Source organism: Mya arenaria, chromosome 8 (assembly GCF_026914265.1).
Source record: "Mya arenaria isolate MELC-2E11 chromosome 8, ASM2691426v1".
NCBI lineage: Eukaryota > Metazoa > Mollusca > Bivalvia > Myida > Myidae > Mya > Mya arenaria.
The window spans coordinates 55,018,069-55,040,357 of record NC_069129.1 but is presented as its reverse complement, the minus strand read 5'-3'; the positions used below and the strand labels follow the sequence as shown (position 1 = coordinate 55,040,357).

Below are 22,289 nucleotides of genomic sequence, written 5' to 3'. Positions count from 1 at the left end.
CGTATTCGTGGCCATTTTTATCAATCTTGTCACTGTCATGGTTTCCCTTTCGACCAATATATTAATAACGGGGCATCTTGTAATACATCAGCTATAGTGTTTAACCAATTGAGGCTTGTGTCTCTAGACAGTGTTTATATTTGTATATTTGACTAGTTTGGTTTGTTCCTTTAGATTTCATTGTATTAATGAAGGGTACATCATCATCATAATAATCATCATCATCATCATCATCAACATCACCATCACCATCACCATCGTCATCATCATCATCATCATCAGCAGCAGCAGCAGCAACAACATCAGCAGCATCAGCATCAGCATCAGCCACAGCTTCAGCATCAGCATTATCATCAAAATCATCATCGTCATCATCATCGTCATCATCATCATCATTATCGATATCGTCATCATCATCATCATCATTGATATTGCCATCGACGTCTTTGGCATCATTTTATACAGGTCAATATCAAGATCATCTTATAATCATTAATAGTAGACGTATTGTAGTAATTGAAGGAGTTGTAGTTGTGGAAGTATAAGTAGTGATAGTAGTAACAACTTACATCATGTTAATGTGTTAGCATCAGGTTTTGCTTGACGAGGTTTATGTTTAAATCCTCTTCAAAAACTGCATAAAATAAATATCAACGTTAATGAGAACTATTTATTTGACAGTGGATGTACGAGCATTTGTGTTTCTGACTGTTCCTCAAACATTAGACGCACTTGCAAGTGATGTAGAAATACTGCTGAACAAAGAACAGATTGATTTGGAAGAGGACAGCGGCTGCACAGGTTTTCCAGAAGATTTGTTCAGTTTTCAAACCCCGGGTAAGTCTTTTAAAATGTAGTTGTTAAACAGTACAGAACATTTGTTGCCTTTCGACTGGCGTGATGTTTGCTTTAGATTTTTTTAATCATTGTTATTTATGTATTTCAATCTTGGTTTTCAATAACCATGACATCTTCAACGCCACCTTTTGTCATGATGAATTTCATGTTTATATAGCATCGACCATTTTCATATGCGATCTTTCACGTGATGTTCAGTGTTTGTATTTATTTTGACCTTTAATCAACTATTTTATTGTTCATCATATTCTGTTGTTTATTTTCAGTTGATGAAATCATCACCGTAAATGAAAATTGGCACTTAGACCAAATAAGTGATGAAATGATATTGAAAGCCAAACAGGGCGTTGGAAATATCATTGAAGCAATAACTAAGAGGGCTTTCATGGAGAAGATACGAGCGGTTAATAGAACTAGTGTCGGAGTTGACATTTCAAGGGCATCTCTGTTAACTGAGAGACAGCAAATGAAGGCAAAGTTACGTTTAGGTATGAACATGTATTGGAGTTAAAGTATGTATCCCCGCATGAACACATTGTTTTACACATCAAAAAGTTTCGATATTATTAATCAGAAGTGTAAAATAACACCTTGATGTTACAGGCATTTTTATGAAAAAACACTTCAGAACAGCGTCTTTTTATCTTGAGATCCAGAAGAATATTGTTTATTGCATAAGTGTAATAAAAGTTTTATAACAGCCAAACGTTAAGAACTTCGGCCTAGTGACCAAACATTTAGCAAGGATTATGTTTAAAGAACTAGGGATAGTGTCTAACATACATTGACAAAATAAACATCACATACAAATAACAAAGACTGACCACATATGCATCAAATCATCAAATATCTTTATCAATACCTGTTGTGGTCACCGCCTTTGAACGGTCAGCGGGACATTTACGGGGGGGGGGGGGGGGGGGGCGTGCGTGGCGGGGATCTTCAATATTTTCAATTGCGTTATCTATGTCAACAATTTATCTGATTTACCTCTAAATATTTCAGATTCAAGGGATGTAGAAGATTCAGGCTTCAGAGAAACTCACATTTACAGCCGACCACAGTCACTTAAAATTTGCCCTAGTAAAGATTTCAGTGGAAGCTTCATTCTTAACATTGGGGATGGAAAATTTCTACTTGATGTGACGGTAACAAGCCATATAATATGTGTATGGCGAACGTAACGGTGTAAAGGGGATGACAATTTTAGTGGTCTTATATATCTAGCTTCAATGATACACGTATCAACGAACATTTGTCACCCTTTCCTCTATCACACAATAAAAATAGAAAATAAAAGAATATCCAGATTTTTCGTTAAACGACTTTTGTATACATTATCAATATATGTATGATCTACATGTATATTTGAGAAAATGAAATTGAAATCACCAAGATATGGTGGTCACCATCGTAAAAATAAGTTACACGTTTAATTGACGGATTGCAACAGAGTCTACATCTTTCTTATTGCCACAATAAGTACTGTATACTCACGGAGTAATCCATAGACAATGATAAAGCACGTATATGCTACTTCTCAGAATATAAATATCAACCAAATATCTGCCTTAATCAATAACATTTGTTTTAGGTACTTCCGACCCCTGATCGCCCACACAGGATCCCTTCAGTTGCAGATATAGATATCCACAATGTATTTGCCTATCCTATGGTCCCCAGTGCAATAGCAGAACCTGAAGTTCCCGTGTTTTCCGTTGGTGAAATTGCATCAAACCTTTTCTTTGATACGGACAGCGATAGCAGTCTTGGTCTCGCCTTCTTTGGATATCTGCCATCCGAAATAGGTAAATGTAGTTTCTCCATTGAGTTGTCTAATGTGGATAATTTTCATACTTTTATTCAGACGGTTAATTTATTGTTTACATATTTTTCACGATGTATACTTATTTCTATAGTCGGATAAAATCGGTTCTTTTTGACGCCAAGTATCATTAGTAAACCGCAACGGCCGGAAATGGATCTTATTCTTGTTCAATATCAACAACATTTTGAGTCATCTCACAATCTGAATATCAATAATACAATGAAGAATACTGGGTCAAACCAAGTAGTACAAAATTCAAAATAAAACCTTGTTTAGGGGCACAATACAAGGGCCCAAACAACAATGAACCATAGAAATCAACATAATAATATCACATACACAAATACAAACACACACAAAAAACTAACACAAGTACCAACACCATAAACAAAACCTATCCTCATCAAAATTACTTTACCATTTAATGATGGGAGTGCCGCCTTTGAACTGTCAGTTAAAACATTACATTAACAGTTATTAATCTATTGTATGATTTTCCTTTTTAAAAGCGCATTCTCCCATACAAATTGTTTATTAAAAGTTTGGCTACATTTCCATGTAAATATGTGACTACAACTCATTGTTTTTAACAAACACTGTAGCATTTGTTTCTATCTGAAAAATCGAGTATACATTCAGAGTTTTAACTTAAATATGTTTGTAATATTAGAAATATTGTTTGGCATAAGACCTACTATGTCATTCATAAATAATAAACTGCTTCAAATGTTGATAAAATATCTTAAAACAGCACCATACATGTACGTTACACCATGGGCGCCACCATTCTAAATTTAGAACAGGAAATTATAAAGTCATATTTTATCTTTCATGCGGTTCAAGTATTAATGTTGTGTGAATGGAATGATAAACCGAGGGTGCAGACGCTGAATACGTTCATGCAAACTGTCATTGTAGGAGGTCGATGGGAATACAGTTCTGACGAGGAAACGTGGATCGCCTTTGCTGAAGTACAACCACCTTCATCAAGATCGGAGCTTAGGGACGTTATCACGCTAGGATCAAGTTATTTCTTTCGATTTACTCCAGACGAAACGTGAGTTGGGGACATAGTTATTTTTAAAATTTGGTTATGTAAATAAGACTAGCTTTGTTTGAATGTTTAGAATATCAACAATAATTATATATGTATATATATGTGTGTGTGTGTATGTATATCTTGGCATATATTTGACATAAAAAAATTACACACGTCTTGGTATGTTCATAAGTATGAGGTTTCTGCCTAAACGATAACTTTGATTAGATATTCCGTTTCACTAAGATAACGGTCATTTCATTTATCTAACTAGGAGTCGACCTCTGACTTGGACATCTCGCACAGGCCCACAAATAGTTCTTGCTGCATTTGATGCCCCGCTTACCTACGCGACGAGCGTATCTACAAATATTCACCACACAGTCACAATTGAGCAGTGCAAAATGCTGGATAATAATTATGTAAATATTACGTAAACACTATTTTTCGGATACAATAGAACACTCTGAAAAATGAAGTCATCTTAATAGTATGGCATTTTATTTATTAATTTTCATTTAGCAAACAAAGTGAAAAATTTAAACGAAAAAAAATGTTGTATATCAAGTTCCCTAGACAACAAACATACTAACCTCCTTTTTATTTATTTGAAAACTTATTTATACTGAATTGAAATCACTCAGTAGTATGCCTTCTTTGCGTTTCAGATTGGAAGTTTCTGCACGTCTTCTGAAGATGTTGCTATGTCAAAGGCTATTGTAGTATTAAAACTACCAAGAACAGGATGTGACAGCATTGTAAACTCTGGAAAAACATTGGGTGTCTGCGGATGTGGTGACGAGTTAGGGTGTCTTGATTGTAATGGACAACCGAATGGAGGTAATCATATGAACTGTTTTGGCTGTTATGGTTATTTCCACTGTCATAAAGAATGAATACATAATATTGGTAACATATAGGTGTATATATGGTGCGCGTACGTATACTTTTCAGAGGCTAAATACGACATTTGTGGACGCTGTGTACAGCCCGGAGATGCCCTGAACCGTATCGACTGTAGCCTTCAAGAGTGCCTGGATAAACATACCGAATACTGTGAATTGTACGTTTCTTTTTATACAAGGGCAAACCTCGGCCCATTTTCTCGAAAAATCTTAAGGGTATTGATCACATTTAGTTAATTTTCATACTTTAGCTTGATTTAAAAATAGTTACTCGTAATGATTTTCTTCCAAAGTCTCAATACTCTTTACGAGAGAATAAAACACAATTAATAACTAATCGAAAATAGTGTGCCCAGCTTGATTCTGTTATAGGGGACTTATAATCGCGCAGGAAGCTAAGACCAGGCGTGGTTTTGCTCCTCTACGCGTCATGTTAATTGATCAATCTTATATTTTTAGAATGCAAGAAAAAGAGGAGTTGTTGACCAGTTTTTGTGAGGTTGGCCATAAACAGAGTTTATTCTACGACCCTACCAAACCACTGTAAGAGCGCTAAACTATGACATTTTGAAATAGGAAATATTTAGTTTGATAGTAAATTGCCCCCATAATTGTTGCCTTTACATTTTTAACAATGCGGTCGACTGAAGTTTTGTAACCTATAAGTAAGATATCAGCAGTAATGGATTGCATATTTAAAATCGACAAAAAAATAATTGCCATTTCATGTACTAGAAATTCTCAAAATCTAGTGCAAGGATCGGTTTGTCTACCGAAGTCAATATCAAATACTTATTTGGCTTGCTTAAAGATATTTGCAGTAATGGACTCCGTATTTAAAATAGACAAATACACATACAATTGCCATTTTTATGTACTTCAAGTTCTCAAATGAAGTGTAAGTATCGGTTTGTCTACCGAAGTCAATATCAATTACAGTTTTGGTTTACTTATAGATGCAATGCTAAATGCATTCCTGAGACTGAGCCGGATACGGCACCGCGGGACGACTGCGATATCCCCTGTGGGCTTAATGAGTGTGTGGATTGTGAGGGAATACCTAATGGCGGGAAGGTTTTGAACCTTTGTGGACAATGTAAAGACTCGGCGCTTGTAAACGAAGGTTCGTAATCAAATGCATTGTCGAAATAAGCAATATAATTCAGTATTATTTTGCGTTTTTAGAGATTGTGTTGGGACAAGTGTGTGGTTTTGGACATAAACTAGTTAACCACCCCCAGTAAAATAACATTTTGCTGACCGTTTCAAGGCGGTACCCAACAATTCTTGATAAACAAGATTTATACGTTCTATATGTTGTTTGTGATTACGTATGTTGTTGTTCCGTGTGTTGTTTGTGACTGTTTGTGTTGTTTGTGAATATTTATCTTTTTTAATATGTGTCATGTTTATGAATGTGTGTTTGGTTGATTTTTGAATTTGAATGTATTTATTTTGTGAGTTGTTTGTGAATATTAGTGTCGTGTTTCTGTGTTTTTGGCTTTTGCCCTGTTCCATTGGACGGGGTTTATGTTTAAGCTTTCGACTACCTGACTCGTTTCTGCAATAACTAGTTAATTTTTAATATTGATGGTGCCTCCGATCAGACTTATATGTTAAGTTTTTGCTCTTATTGATAAAGCTTTGTAAAAAAGATTAAGTTTGAGTTCTTGTCGGCCTGCTATCCCAGGCACTAACCCCAACGCTTATTAAAAACTGTACTCGAATGCCTATGTTATCTTTCTGTAGAATTCTGTATTTGTGCGTCTCTCGAATATTATCTACAATGCCTTGATAAGTGTACCGCTTGCCACGGTCATTGTTACATGTTTGCTTATTAGAAAAGTCCTGTAGCTTCATTTGTTTAAATAATTGCAACATATTTATTTTTGACTAATGAAAATTGCCTGACTCGCGACTGACCTGATTAAAATGTCCACAGCAAGACGCTGCTGTTAAGGAAAGAGCTGAGCTTTGAAAGTTAGTTTGTTTACATGTTTTTGCAAGGTTAATTAAACTCTTATGTTAATTATAAAACAACATTTAGGAAAAGCATAACTGCCCCACAAAACCACATCCGAAAGTAAACAACTGATTTTATGTTAATAGTAAAAATGCAAGAACTAGTTCGTTATGGTGCCATGGTAACGACGTCGCCATTACTTTCAGCTCCATATAAACACTAAACATTGCTGATTCAGTTAAACTAAAAAGTGGTCGTCGGTAAAAGGATTACTCGAAAAGAACTCGTTGCAAAATATTAACGACATGACATAGGTTGATGAACTCATCGATTTTGATGACCGCAACTGATGTGATTTTTCCTGCCATTGTTCTTTAAATGCACAGTTCACTCCAGACTGTTAGTTGATGATGTTCTTCAGACTATTCCAGACTTTGGCAAACCAAAGTCACTCGACTTTTATAGCATAAACATTTAGTATGTTTTATTAAGAAACGTTGCACCGAGTCATCGTTTAATATTCATCGGGATAAGCTTAAGGGTTTTCCGTCTTTTTAAGGTTGTGCACAGAGCGTTGGAGACATCTCCCCACGATTTGCTTACCAAGCTGACGACATAGTACTAAATATCAGAGCAAATGGTTTGACTCAAGCAGAGCCAATCTGCCAGCTACTGGTGAATGGCATAGAAGTAAATAAAACTATTTATTGTTGAAATGCACATATTTGTTTGTTTTTGCACATCATATAAATGTCATATAACAATTTCTTTATGCAACGTTTTTGTGTTTGCTAAGTTTATATTTCTGAACGTTTAGCCACTTGTACATACAGATTATTTATTTTCCCTGTTTACATCAAGGCGCAATATTTTAATGTTATTAATTAGGTGATTTCATATTGCCCCAGTTATTTGTCCGAGGTTAGCTGTATTTGCCTGAGCTCGAAAGGACAAATTATTTATTAATTAACTATTACCATTTTGGTAAAAAACATTCTTATAACTTACCTTTAGTTCACATTGAAGCCGTATGTATCCCTTATTAATTCATGGTGTCTGCTTTTCTAGACTTGACTTTGCTGATATTGACATGCATCCTTAAAGTGGCATTGCACATACTTGAATAAAGCACTGTACATTGTAATGAAGCATGTCTTTTCGTCTTAATTTCCTTTCACCTTCGTCGTCCATTTTGTCGGTGTACAAAATCATAATAGTCGTAAAATCCACCAACGGGTTAAATACAACTGTAATATCAAACCGTACAAAGTGGTTAAATCATTCAATAGGTTCAAGTATTCCAAACAGGTTTATACGAAGCACAAAATTTTCAAAACAGTCGGAAAACGGAAAACAAAATTTCTACCTTTAAAAATAATTTCCAGCATATTTCTTATATAAGGCGAGTTTCGACAGCCAACGAAAATGGCCCATTTCTCAAATACTGTATTAGGCGAGTTTTGTAGCCAATCAAAACGAAGGAAACTCATATTAGCCGAGTTTTTATATTGGCCGAGTTTGGTTGATATTGAGCGAGTTCTGGCATATATTGTCTTCAATTGTCTGGTATTGGTACCTCAATTGTCTCCATATCACGTCAAATACGTAAAAGTTTATTAAAAAGTGTTTTTAATGTTTCAGACAACTGCACCGACAGTACTTTCGCACGACTATCAGTTCGATAACAACAATGTGCTTACAGGCATCAAACTTGCCGTTAATGCAACTGGGACCAGCGGCCAGTTTGCCGTAGAATGTGAGGGTGTCTCAACGGCAGACCATGACGAATTTTTCCAAGTGATACAACAACCGCAACTTACAGGAATATCTCCTGATAGTGCAGACATTGATCAACTTGGCGATGTAATTCTTACCATAATACAATAATGCTTATCAAACCATTTGTTTGAATTCAATACAAGCTTTTCTTATATTTTGTTTCCAACCAAACATCTGCAATATGTCTTTCTTCTTTAGATATAAGCATTACTGTTTTGTAGTGTTCATATCTGCTATTAAACTGTTATAGTTTGTTAGGACAATTTATATCCGTAGTGTTTGAATTAATAACTTTACATACATTATTCTATTATTTGTAAATAGAGAAATTGTATTCTAATACAATATACATTAATTGTTTGGTAAATGTTTGGCACATTTCGTTTAACTTAACAATTTTTACCAAAACACTGATATTGTACACTTTTACTATGTTGAATATAAACACAATGTTAATACATAATTATGCTTTGTGTTAACCAGGTTACTATCACAGGCAGTAGCCTTTTGTTGGTCCAAAATATATATTGTGTGGCAAATATGTACAACAGTGACACAGACGCTTCCTTTAGAACTGTAAAGGCTGTTTTGGGAGTTGACGGGGATACAATCAAATGTTCAATGAAAGATCTGCTTGGCCCAGTACGGAGGGGGAAAACGTTCAAAGTCGGAGTCACACTTATGGAACCCAGCACAGCTCTTATGAAAAGGTACTTTCATAAACTATTGACTTCGTTTGCCTTTACCTATAGCACACAGAAAATAAATCGAGTATGAATGTAATAATACAATTAAACTACATGACCAAACCAAGCTGTCATTAATAAAATAACAACAACCCTTTTTCGAGGCACACGGTCTTATAGACTGACAAAGTAATTTAAAGTACTAAATGTCAGGATACAAACATCACCTTCCATAGAATAAGTCAAGCATGAGCAACAGTGCTAGTTCTTAAAAAGTACGATAAAGTCATTCATAGACAGCCACCTTAGCAATTTAAAACTATGTTTTCATATAGTCTTATTATGAAAGTATCATTGCACAAACCAGGAGGACCATCAAAATGTAAACATAATGAAACAGTATCATATCATAAAATATATATGAACATATACTGGTCAAGCCTTTTTTTTATTTAATAACGATTGTGAAACAACATTGAAATAGGATTTTACGCGAGATTGTGGTGTTGTGTTGTGGGATAAACGGTAGAACCCGGATAAAACCCATTTGTCCTGCTTGATGACCGTACACCAAACACAATTGCGCCCAAGCTGGGGATCGAATCCGGGTGGCAAAGCTGAGAAGTGATTGTATTAACCACTGCGCTTATACGACTCACTATTGTATTGTATTATTCCATTGTATGGCATCACAATCTGTTTCAGAGTTGATTCGTTTGTGGAGTTCACTGTTGTGATGCCGGCACCATCTGTTGTATCGGCAGTACTAGATACGTCGGGATGCAACAAAATCAAACTGACATTTGACCAACCCATTAGTAAAGGTGTTGATGAACAGTGTGCAAACTATTTGTCATCAACAACACTTTCTGACTTATCCTTAACAGGTACATATACCATGTATTAGATTATGTTGCCAATAAATCTGCCAAAATATACCTGTGAAGCCAAGAAAGATATCATAAACTTGTGTACTAAGATAAGAAATGATATGACATGACTAATGTCGATATTTCTGCCGGTTTTTGATATGCTCCTTTCGGCAAATAACAATATAAAGCTATGTCTTACTTTTTCAGATTCAGTCTGTATGGTGTATGGCAATACTTTGGTAATGAAATATGCAACAGTGATCCCAGACGGCAGCGTACTGACATTAAAGGAAAATGCGATTGCACACGCTTTCGAATTTAATACCGAGAATATCCACTATGCCTCTGGTCAAGTAACATTGCAGGCAGATACATCTGGAGAGGTATATTGTTTACGTCACATCAGTTTAATTTTGTATTCGACGGGCTTTTTGGTCGTGAATGAAATAAATTATTCGAAAAATAATTCGTTCGCAATAAAAAAAAATATTTGTGTTTTAAATTTCTTTTAAAAACAGCAGCGGGTGAATGCGAATTTAATCCTACATAATTACAATTTATAATGATCATTCTGAACGATTGCAACATTATTCACCATTCTAAGTGAAGTAAAGGGAAACATTTAATAAACTATTCATTTTATATGCATGCTCCATTCTTTCGGAGTTGTCGAAGACACAATGCAACATGTTTCTGCGTTGCTTTTCAGCATTTTTATTTTTGGAAAAAGAAAGTCGCAGTAAACCCGTTGAATGTAACAACAATTTGGTTTGGTCTTATTGACGAACTAAAAAGCAAACATGAATAAATTATTAGTGTCATTAGATTAACACGTTTAAACTAAACAATAACCCATATTCTTTTCACATATGACATTTGATATGTGATATGAACATTTTTATACACGATAACTGATATTTACTTACTTTCATGTCTTTGGCCATAAGACATACAGGTGTTTAACAAATAGTTTGTTTCCCCTTACTCTACCGACCGAACCTTATAAAATTATCTCCCTCCCGACCCTACACTTCATTTTGCCATAGAGAGAATTTTCATTTGTAATTTCCTGTAAAAATGTGTATCTTTTTAGGGGAAGATTTTAAAATTTGACCATTTAATACCTTAAATGCTGTACAGTAGTGATGATATACCCTGGTTTAGATCGGTTTGGTATTGAATCCCAGTTTTCCAAATATATAAACAACAAAAGTTATCCCAACTACCTACACTTTTTAGGAGATGTTAGTGGAAACAAAGAACTTATTTTGGCATTATTGCCCAAAGACAATCCATATTTCCTTACCTATAGAATTCTGAAGAATCTTGTAGCGTAACGTTATTTACACCTTATTCCTATTTAAACCCATGTTTCTGTAGAAAAGGTACGGCAGAAAATTATGTTGCAGTTATTATAGGTTTTAAAGTATGATGTGCTCATACGTTTGGTTTGGTCATTTAACACTTCCTCTTAACAGCCGATATTTCAGTTTGAAAAATCCCATTGTTCTTTTATGCATCCAAGGTCTAGAAGTGTTCTACATCTTTGGCCTGAACAACATCCCATTGCATCTGATTCTACATATGAACACCACAGGTATAAAACTGATGAAGGGTAAATGAGGTTCTTCACCTTGGCTTCACAAGCTTCACAAGATGATTTGAATGCACTTGTCAAATTTTAAATTTGTTGCGTTTATTGTTTAGGGCACTCCAGATGTTCTCATTTTGCGCGATAGAATTCCAGACGTTGTGGGTTGCACCGATGTTGCCATAGTTCTCCGAGTTTCGAATGCCGGTTGTTGGAACCCGACATATTCTTGGACAATTACAGTCGAAAACCAGGGTAAATGAGACGAACTTGTTCTGTACGAACCTAGCAAGAGTGGCGTGCATTTGTTATCACCAAAAATTGTAATGGGCCTAGCCCCTCCCTTAGCTGTTTACCTACCAATTAATTGACTTCTTCTCGAAAAACTTTGACTTTTTTGATTGTATAAACAATTTAGATACCGCGACGGAAGAGGTTACAGCATCTATTGCTCAGCTTGAGGAGGCATCCAGAAAGAATGTCTTTGTTATAAATGCTACAATGGTAAGTGAGTGTTATACACTAAACAAATCACATTCTTTTGCAAATCAAATGCGTTTCATAAATGCTTGCTTTGTTTTAATGGCTGAAAGGGCAACTGAAATGTAAATGTTGTTGATTCGAAATTAGGTAAGCTACTTCGATTCTTCTACAACACTAACGTATATTTTCATAGAAGCCAATTCGTTTTTGAAGTCTCAAAGCTATGACTTGAATGGACATTTAAAACTCAACCGCAGTCGCCTTAATATTGATAACTCAAATACACAGTGTATAGTTATTGTCACCACAAAACAATCAAATGAGATATAATGTTTGGCATTTCAGATGGTAGACAATATCCTGTACAGTTTTACTGTGACATGGGAAGCCGGGCCACACAGCGGAACCGATACCGTCAACATCAGACGTGATGCAAGTTTGGAGGCTATGGTCAATATATACGGTGTACAGCAGGGCGATTTGGTAGACGCTGATTCAAGAATACCACTTTCCTGTGACTTGGAAACTTGTGTAGAAGTGGTGAGACTGTTGTACTTGTTACTTTTAAGATATACTAAAAGTCGTATGTTTTAAACGTCGTCGCTAATGTCGTCTTCGTGCATTAACGTTTATTTTGGTAATTACTAAATGAAAATAAATACCATTTCGGTTGAGGTTGACACACATGTCAATATTGGCAAACCGCAAATGTATTGAAGTTTCTGTCACAGTCGTAAAACTATTTGTTCAGTTTATCCCTTGGCAAATGCTTGCAAATTACCGTATTTGAAGCAACTCATATTTCGTAATGCCAGACTCAAACGTGTTTGTATCTTCAACATTTTATACTGCTTTTGTCAGAATGGGATAGAATACGAATGGTCAGTTGACCCCGTGTACGTTATTCCTGACAATGCCCAGAAAAGACGACCCGTTATTCCATCAGGATGGCTTAAGTATGATACTGAGCATGAAGTTACATGCAAAGGTGAGATATGTAGATGCATTTAGTTGAATTTTCAGAAAGACTGCTTTGTTCAAGTACACTTGAAGATTGATTTAATTGGATTTGTAAACAGCTGAATCTTGACAGAATATTACGACGCTGCCCGTCTTATTAACATTGCCTGATTATTATTAATAATATTTAGATTTTACTTGAATACGTTCATGTGCAAATAACCTTTTTCGTTTCCTTTACTTTTTCGATTTTAACAGTGAAAGACAATTATAGAAGTCATATGTCACAGATTCTGACTTTTTATAGAATACTTCCTACCGGTTTCATATCTTAGAATTCATTACATCGTTTCATATTCAAGATATGGCAATCTGGTAGTAGCTATATACAATGATAAAAATTCATAAAATATATCAAATATTTCATTGAAAATAATTGTGTATATATAATGCTTTTTCTTATCCATTTTTGTAACTGTTGTTTGTGGTATCCCGACCACATTCCACAAATTGTAATTTTAATTTGGCGACAAAAAGAAACATAATACTTTTCTCGTATCTAGTCAAGTACTCTGGCCAAGACATTTCAACAAGTGTGACGTTCACCACTAAACCGAAATCCCTTGAACCAAGGATTACTGTCAGTGGCCAAGCGATACATTCCCCTTCCATTGAACATACATTTGCCGAAGATTTGCAACTTGGATGTATGGATCTCGAGGATGCTATGAACACTGAGAATCTAAACTGCATCTATATGTGTGAGGTAAAACTGTCATATTTTATGTTCCATATACAAAGACAGCTGTTTTGAGGAACTATAACATTGACACCCCTATCACGCTTCCTTAGATGGACGCATATTCTTAGACTTGCATTCATACTTCGATGAATGCAACGGTTTCGGAAAATCTCTGAATTTACAAAAACGACCATTATGAATGGTCAAATGACGTTTATTGCGTGTGTGTATGAAACTGCAACGAAACAAGTGACGTCATTTAAGCTGCCGCTGTTCAAACGGTCGAATGTTTATTCCACGTTCAATTGAGTGTAAATATGTATAGGATATTTTAGAATTGCGGTGTAATAATATATTTGGTCAGTGCATGGATAGTCGTGCATTAGCCTTTCAATGACCGATGGTTTGCTTATACAGATGCACCGCAATACTTAAACATTCAATCCTTAAGACATGATTGTTGATCATTACTTTCTCTGCTTTAAAACATTGTTGTTGTTTTTTTTAAGAATAATCTGTATGGAGAAGAAACGTTTCTACCGTGTAGGGAACTTGTCAACGGACAAGTAGAGGACGTTGTACGCGATGGACTCTCTGCTGTGGTTCCGGCAAACGACAGAATCAAACCATCGGACAGGGATCTTAAGTTGGTTTTATTTCCATTTTTTCTCGTCTGTTGTTGTTGCATTTTATTGCAAAAAATAACCGTTAGGAATAGTCTAAGCACGAGTGATATCGTCGTTGTAATGACGTCATCCTTCAACATTTGACCATAACTTACTTGAAAATGAACCTGGTGTAAATGTTCACAATGGAAAAATGCCTATGTGTAGCACATTTAACACTCTTATTCAAAATCAATATATGCACATGTATATCAAACATAAATTTTGAGTGATGAACCCTCAACTACTTACTAAATAATGCATTTATGGAAATTTTTAATAACTGATAACAATATTATAAAAGTGTATTTAACAGCTGAAAACGCAAAAACATTAAATGATGATTGGCTAAAATATTTATTGCGATGTACTATCGTCGATTGTAAGGTAGCAATACCGTGTTTTGCACATTTCTTTAAAAGTAAACTCGGTATCCATTAAAAGCTCCATTGTTTTCGACATTTGTTAATCCTTTTCGGTATATTCAAATAATTGTATTAGATGTGATAAATCTTAATTTGGGAGTAATAGAGCACCTTTAACTAATGAATGGGTTGCTTCCCTTTATCAACTGTAACGCACCTTTCGCAGTGCTCATATTCTCGATACTCATGTCCTAACACAACAAATTAAAAAACAACAACAATTTCATGTATTCATGTCCCCTCTGTTTTTTTAAATGGATATGCTTGCAACAAAGATTCTATTCATATTTAGGGAAAAATGGACGCTTACCTTACAACGAGGAAAATCGACGAAGTCTACAACGTTGGAAATTCAGTATAAATCGGTTCCAATTGTGGTCAAAGCCCCCGTCATTAATGTAAAAGACAATGTGTTAGCCGTGAAGTCATCGGATGAGACCCTGACGATCAAAGCGAGATGCAAGCAAATGAAGAAATATGTTTGGAATCCCGAATCTGCTAAAGGTAGATATTTTGATATTTTCTGACATTTCCAGGACACTGTTTCGTTTAAAAAACAAGCGTGTTTTCACATTTAATAAATAGTGTATATATTTACAATATAAGATAAAAAAAACATTCTCGAGCACATACTCACTTTTCAGACAATGCAGATCTGTCATTGATGCCATTGCATGAATCGGATCTCCTCGACGGAAGACTAGAACGTGCATTGCAGTATGATGAGATGCTATCCTTTCCGTGTGGAATCGAAATAGACCTTACCCGATTTTCCCTTGTTCCTGGTGAGCAATATGGGCTTGTAATTGAGGGATATAATGTACAGGATGGTTATCAGCTAACAGCAAGAGAGCTAATTAGAATTAGCGTGGTGTCGGTGCCAATTGCTGGCTCAATCGAGGTAAGAACAAAAAGAATAAAATGATTAAAGGCATGTAAATCAGAGTTGTGATTCGTAGTTAAGTCTTGAAAGGACATATAACATACTATTTAGACAATTATTACAAATCATGTTAGCTAATAAATTACCAAGTGTTTAACGTGTTAGTTAAGTTAACGCCATGCTTAGATGACCATTATTATTTAATCATTTACCTGTACCATTCTTTAGTCGACTGTTGTCTGTCTCTTTAAAGAGACTTGATCACGTTTAATAGAGTCATTAAATTGTTGCCTAGATATACTATCGTTCCTATCAATTTTAGTAAACATTTTCAACGTACTGTATTTATTTGTCCAAAAGATTTTTTACGATGGTAACGAGTTGAGGGCTTTGTCCACACCCATCACCATACAGTTGCACAACTGGTGGGATGACCTTGACGGCGATGACCTTCGGTGCTGGTTCTACTATTTTGCCGAAGGCGGGGTGGAGCAGGATGCGATTAAACTAAACCCACACCCAAATTCCTTGCTGCAAGGGTTAAAGGACTTTACTTTGCCAGAAGGTTATTCTTTTACTTATAATTACATAAATTTGCAGCATTGCATATTATGGTATATAAACTTTTACGTCTTTGTATTTGTTAGGTTTGCAATGGTTCGATGTCCAGCAAAGCTAGTATTTATTGTCAGAAATATTCGTGCAGGAACCTGTACCAAAATGTCATCCAAACACTCAGGTTTGGTATTCAATGTTATTTGTTACAGGTAATTTCAAAGTGGGTGCAAGATGCTGCAACTCATACAGGATGTGCTCTAGTGCATTGACAGAAACAACTTTAAGCGTCACAGCGATTGAATCACAAAATATTGTTACTATAGTTTTCGATTTGGGGAAACTTGTGATCAACGGTATATATATATATTTTTCATTCAATATCATAAAATATGTGAATATTGGAAAGCTGCTAATTTCATACATGACCGTTCATCGTATGCTCATGCATCTTGAATATATCGATATGTTAATAAAACATTAAAAACCGTAATCACCTACATAGTGATCTCGCTTAACGAGAAGAGATGTCTGCCTGCACGAACGAAAATAGCTGAATTTCTGCTATACAATTTTTTTGCCTGTTTGTTTTGTTTGTGTTTTTGAATATGTTTATGCGATATTGTTTTTAAGTTTTGATAAATTAAAGTTGAGCTCAAAGTTTAACTTTAATCATCATCACATAATGCGTGATGGAGGTGATTAATGTCGGACAAAGGGAATGACAAGCTGTATGATGTTTGTACAAACATAAAGTATCGAACAAAAGGTAATTATATTGATAATATACCTTCTCTCTGTTAAAAAGGTGGCTCCGATGACATATTAACCTTATTGCTGAATGTTGCAAAAGCCTTCCTTGACCTCTCATCCAACGACTTGACATTGGAAGAAAGCGAGCAAACAGATCAAGTGTTAACTGATGCCTCAAATGATGCAATTACAGATGCGCTGGAAGATGTAGAGGAGTATGTTAATTGATTGACTATTTTAACTCCAATTCATTAATAATGCAATGGACACTTTATGAAAAGTCGTGTCGCATTTTTGGAAAAAATGGTTAAATATTTTAGATTTGGAAATTATTGATAAATGTTGGCACAACTGCAGGTTATGTGCATATAATCTAGTTTAATACTCATGATTCACGGACCGATCTAAGGCTATATTTCTATCATTTATTGATAAGGCTATTTTAGCGCATGTTAGGTTTTTTTGTGGTGCTTTCGCGTTGTGTGTCTTTCGTTCAGTGTCTATTTCGCCATTACTTTGTGCTTTCAAGCATGGTTTATACCCATGATTTTACCATTGGGCTTTTCCCTGTAGTTTTCATTGCATTATTAAAGGTCAAAGCCTAACAGGCAATCCATTTGAGACACAAAATACAACACATATAAAAAACATAATTATCAAAAGATCGTTTATCAAAAATTATTTGTCCTTTCTGTGTTTTTCACGTTGTTGTAAGCAACACATTCAATCATCTGTTCTTGTTTTTAATGAAATGCCAATTGGCTGTTTTTAATAATTCAGTGATATCGAGTATGGGTTTGAAGTTCTTGGGTCGTCTTCAGCTGTTGTGAAGCAAAATCCAGCCGCCATCAGCTCGGAGACAAAAGATTCAATTATGAGGACCGGAAGCGAACTCGGGAGGCGTAGGACAGGACAATCAGGTACATGTCTGCCAAATTATAATACAGTTCTTATGAAATCGTATGCACAATTAAAACATTCGAATTATTAATATAATTTAGTTCAAGTTTAATACATTTCCCTATCATGTCAAAATGATTTTGAGTACCATATGATGATATGCAATTTTCTTTGTACAATGATTTTTCATCTATGTGTTGTATCAACTAGATATTTGGAATTAAATGATATAATTTTATGAGTTATATTGGGTTATATTACAGTAAACCGGAGGCGGAAAAGGCGATCAACCGAATGTCAAGAATATTCCAATCCTTCAGGAATCCAGCAAACACAGGTTATTATGAAACATAGAAATTATCATGAGGAAAATGAATCAGTTCGATTAGATTATTTTAAAAAATACGTCTAAATTGGTTTATCTATAATACGTTTATCTATATGTTTACACATGTATCTATAGCTTGTTTATCCAGTATCAACAAAGTATTATGTGTGTCTTGTTTCATTACATAGGCTGTTACCCTCCTTGAAGCGTATGATGTGACAATATCAGAAACAACGATGTCTAGCGTGGAGGCAAATCTTTACTTGAACCTTATTGAAAACATAATGATTGGAATGTGCCAGGCTTTTAGCGGACTCGATGCATGGACCGCCCCGGCAGAAAAAGCTTATGTGAGAGTTCACACAACGGACATGTCCATCATTGGAACTGGAGATGTTCTTGTGAGCTGCGCAAACTGTGCTGAGGTGACTCATCCTGCCAAGGTATGCAACACATTGCATGTTTAGAATTTGTAAACTCTGTATTTTTAAGTATTTTCGAAAATATCACTTGAAGCCAGGGATGGTATTCAAAATTGCTCTTATTTTGATCTAAAAATGATGTAGCTAATCGGACTACTTGTTGTTAATATTAGACCAATAGAGTGAATGAAGTCAATGATGTATGTCCATGAGATTGTCTAAAGTCGCATATTGAATACCACCCCAGCTCCTTAATTGTTTAACGTTGCTAATACTGGTAAATGTTGGGACAAGTGTGAGCTTTATTACTCAAAAACTAGTATACTCCCGCCGCCCCTTGAACTATTGTTCCGCTGACAGTTACAAGGCGGTTAACCCCACCCCGGCATTTATAGCTTCGTCTATTAAAGCAGTTCTATAGGCTAGACCGAGACTCCATTTAGTTCTGGTAGTCATCGTGAACATTGTCAACTCAAAATGCTCAGAACACACAAGCTGTGCATTTGCGGAACCGTTTTTCGAGGGACCTTGCCATCCGGCCCTTGAACACTCAGACCCAGTCATCTGAATTGAACGAATCCATTGTTTCCGGAGTTTCTCTTCTTTGGGAAATGTGTGCAGACTAATTCCATTTCCTGGCACATTGCTACATCCCCCAACACAACACCGAGACCGTCCCATTGTTTACACTAATTAATATTCCACACTTAAACTAACATCCGTGTCGTTCTTTTCAATGTAAATAAACAATATGGCGGAGACGAGTAACGACTCTGACGTCACGACGAAAATTTACGAATGAGAAACCGGACTTTCCCGATGATGGACAATATCGGAAAAGTACAATATGCGAATATGATTAGTCGGCTACTACATCGTAAATATTCGCAAAAGTTCGGAATTTTCAGTTCAGACGTTATAAATAGACATATCTTAAGCCAAATCAACGGTGTTGACATAGTCACTGCATAGTACCTTTAAAGAAACATACATGTTTTGCTATTTATTTTATGCATATCAATTTCCTTTTCTACACTCAAAAGTGAAAATACAGCACGCAGTTTTGAAAAATCCTTTCCACGCTACATATTAGTAACAGGAATTATTCGATATAATGTTGTTTTTTTCTGACGGCCTGTATCACTTCTCGAATCGTTTTTTTAACATGAAAATCATCCGCCACGGCTTTTGTCGATTTTGACGGGTACATGTTTACACAACGAACACGACTCAATAAAGGCCGTCACGAAGGCGTCCTCTATTCACCATATGTTGAATCTTTCTACAGGTACAGTACGGTGGTTTCATCAAAGACTTCTTCAACGATACATGGGCATGCGCGCCCGATGCCATCTGCAATGACGTCTGCATCGCTTCCGTTCAGCTCAATGTAGACACCGTCTCACTGACCGCTCCGGTTGAAATTGTTCCGCCGACGCGCAAAAGTGATCTGGTTATTCTTAAATTCATCAATCCCGAAACTTATTGCGAAGTTGACCTACCAACGATGGATAGTCCTTTACAAGTTAAATTAACACTTGAAGGACCTATTGATACTGAGCTTAACAATTATAAGGTATTTAATACTCAATTAATCGTATACAATCACCGTAAATAATAATTATGTAAAATAATAATTATCTAATTGTTAGGTTATCATCTATGCATTATAGAAGGGGAAGAATAACTTTTAGTAAGTATCAATATGTACAAAATACATGTTTGAGTTTTGTCAATACGACTCGTGATTCAAACATTTCAATACATACAAAGCTTGTCATATAATTCAATATTGACGGACGTAAAATAAAAACAAATACTGAACTACAATGTTTACATAATTATCACAATAAAATAGGCACAATCAATTATAGGCATAAGTATGTTTGAACATAACACAGCGACGCTAAACTATAAGCGTCGTTGTATTCGATAACGCTCATATCGGCGACGTTCTTTTTACTTTGCCAACTGACTTGAGTAGTTACACACACAGACACACACACACACACACACACACAAACACACGCACACACACACACACACACACACACACACACACACGCACACACACACACACACACACACACACACACACATATATATATATATATTGTAGGTCATTCTAGAAACATAGCACATTTAAGTATATTTTGAGTATGATGAAAAATTAAGTGATTGTCTCGAAATACACCAAGATACGACGTAAAATAACGTTGGCAGTATTATAATTCTGTATGAAGATTGAAAGTAGTATCACAACGCACCATTTTCAGTGTCTGATGTGGTTGAATGACGATTGGCTCGGTGGAAAGTGTACGGAGACAGACCCAACCTTCGATAGTGACACTGGTATGAACATCACAACCTGCACGTGCAACGCTGTCGGAATTATCGGGTACTAAGTTAAATAAGTGTCTTCTCTTTCTAATCAAAACTCGCTATGTCGAAGTCCTTGAGAGCTCTGAAAATACGATACTGAGATAACGAGCATTCGATATAAGCGAAATACAAAAAGCGTAAAACTTAATCATACAAGTTTGAAAAGTATCGACATAACCAGAACCTCGAGAAAACGGAATTCGACATAGCGAGTTTCGACTGATACATACCTTTGTATTATGAAAGTATTTGGTAGTACGCGCTTTTTGTTTTATTTCTATGTTTCCTTATAAATTATTTTTCTTGTATTTTCGTATAAATTAGGTACTCATTTTTCATTTCAGCGTCTTTGAAATCCTTAAAACAGAGGACACAAGTAAGTGAAAACTATTGTATTGAACGGAAATATTCGCGATCAAATCCCTTAAAGACGTCTAATTAAAACCCATGATCATTTAAACATTTAGGTCCCCTTTTCAGACACAGTAAAGGGTATGACCATTTTTATCAAATGGATTTAAATCCTTCACTTTTGAAACCCTCACTGGCAATGATATATTCGTCAGCTATATGTATTTTGCCGTCCTAATAACAAACGTACGACCAAATACCGTAGATCGAGATTTGCCGTATTTTTCATTTTTTTTTTTTCAAAATCCAATTATGTGTGATTTACGTGACCAAAAAATCGATTTATTTCGAATTGAATTATATTATTACAACTTTAAATGTTTTGTGTTTTTAAAAGTGGTATGGACAAATTGTTATACAACATGAAATGTATGGCATAGGCTATGGAATAAACCGAAAAGAATGTAACTAAGTCAAATATGCTACGCGATCTTTAACACATTTCATTAGTGAAAGGAGATCAAAACACATATTATATTTTGAGCTACAATCGAAACCCTTTGCCTTTGGCTCGATATCGCTTGACTCGATTACCTCGTTGACCGATTTTTTACTCAAACAGTCCCGCTTGGCTCGATATCGCTTGACTCGATTACCTCGTTGATCGATTTTTTACTCAAACAGTCCCGCTTGGCTCGATATTCGCAAGGCTCGTAGTATTTTGACCGGTCAGTTGTTAAACTACTACTACTACTTATACTTTATTTGATTATAAATATTTTAGCTATGTTCAATTTTTCAATTCAATTCAATTCAATTCAATATTCTTTTATTATATCACAGTTTACATTTAAGTAAAAGCATGTGAAAACGCAATATATATATATATATATATATATGTTAACACAGGTATAAAGAG

At 35.4% G+C, this 22,289-nt stretch overlaps 1 protein-coding gene across 1 annotated transcript in view; it reads left to right on the top strand.

Annotated features, from left to right (window-relative positions):
* The window catches only part of LOC128242491 (uncharacterized), a 44,581-nt gene that overhangs the window by 13,366 nt on the left and 8,926 nt on the right, over positions 1-22,289 (top strand). The window contains exons 22-53 of the mRNA XM_052959653.1: positions 682-837; positions 1,125-1,346; positions 1,864-2,006; positions 2,453-2,666; positions 3,605-3,743; positions 4,000-4,147; positions 4,394-4,565; positions 4,680-4,788; positions 5,090-5,173; positions 5,587-5,753; positions 7,153-7,283; positions 8,235-8,456; positions 8,856-9,082; positions 9,764-9,945; positions 10,138-10,313; positions 11,638-11,776; positions 11,940-12,025; positions 12,350-12,544; positions 12,866-12,992; positions 13,528-13,730; positions 14,216-14,352; positions 15,089-15,300; positions 15,441-15,697; positions 16,040-16,244; positions 16,447-16,590; positions 17,043-17,202; positions 17,768-17,907; positions 18,151-18,224; positions 18,404-18,658; positions 19,926-20,213; positions 20,914-21,035; positions 21,364-21,395. Of these exons, the coding sequence (XP_052815613.1) occupies positions 682-837; positions 1,125-1,346; positions 1,864-2,006; positions 2,453-2,666; positions 3,605-3,743; positions 4,000-4,147; positions 4,394-4,565; positions 4,680-4,788; positions 5,090-5,173; positions 5,587-5,753; positions 7,153-7,283; positions 8,235-8,456; positions 8,856-9,082; positions 9,764-9,945; positions 10,138-10,313; positions 11,638-11,776; positions 11,940-12,025; positions 12,350-12,544; positions 12,866-12,992; positions 13,528-13,730; positions 14,216-14,352; positions 15,089-15,300; positions 15,441-15,697; positions 16,040-16,244; positions 16,447-16,590; positions 17,043-17,202; positions 17,768-17,907; positions 18,151-18,224; positions 18,404-18,658; positions 19,926-20,213; positions 20,914-21,035; positions 21,364-21,395 (5,268 nt within the window). The remainder of the gene's footprint in view (positions 1-681; positions 838-1,124; positions 1,347-1,863; positions 2,007-2,452; positions 2,667-3,604; positions 3,744-3,999; positions 4,148-4,393; positions 4,566-4,679; positions 4,789-5,089; positions 5,174-5,586; positions 5,754-7,152; positions 7,284-8,234; positions 8,457-8,855; positions 9,083-9,763; positions 9,946-10,137; positions 10,314-11,637; positions 11,777-11,939; positions 12,026-12,349; positions 12,545-12,865; positions 12,993-13,527; positions 13,731-14,215; positions 14,353-15,088; positions 15,301-15,440; positions 15,698-16,039; positions 16,245-16,446; positions 16,591-17,042; positions 17,203-17,767; positions 17,908-18,150; positions 18,225-18,403; positions 18,659-19,925; positions 20,214-20,913; positions 21,036-21,363; positions 21,396-22,289) is intronic.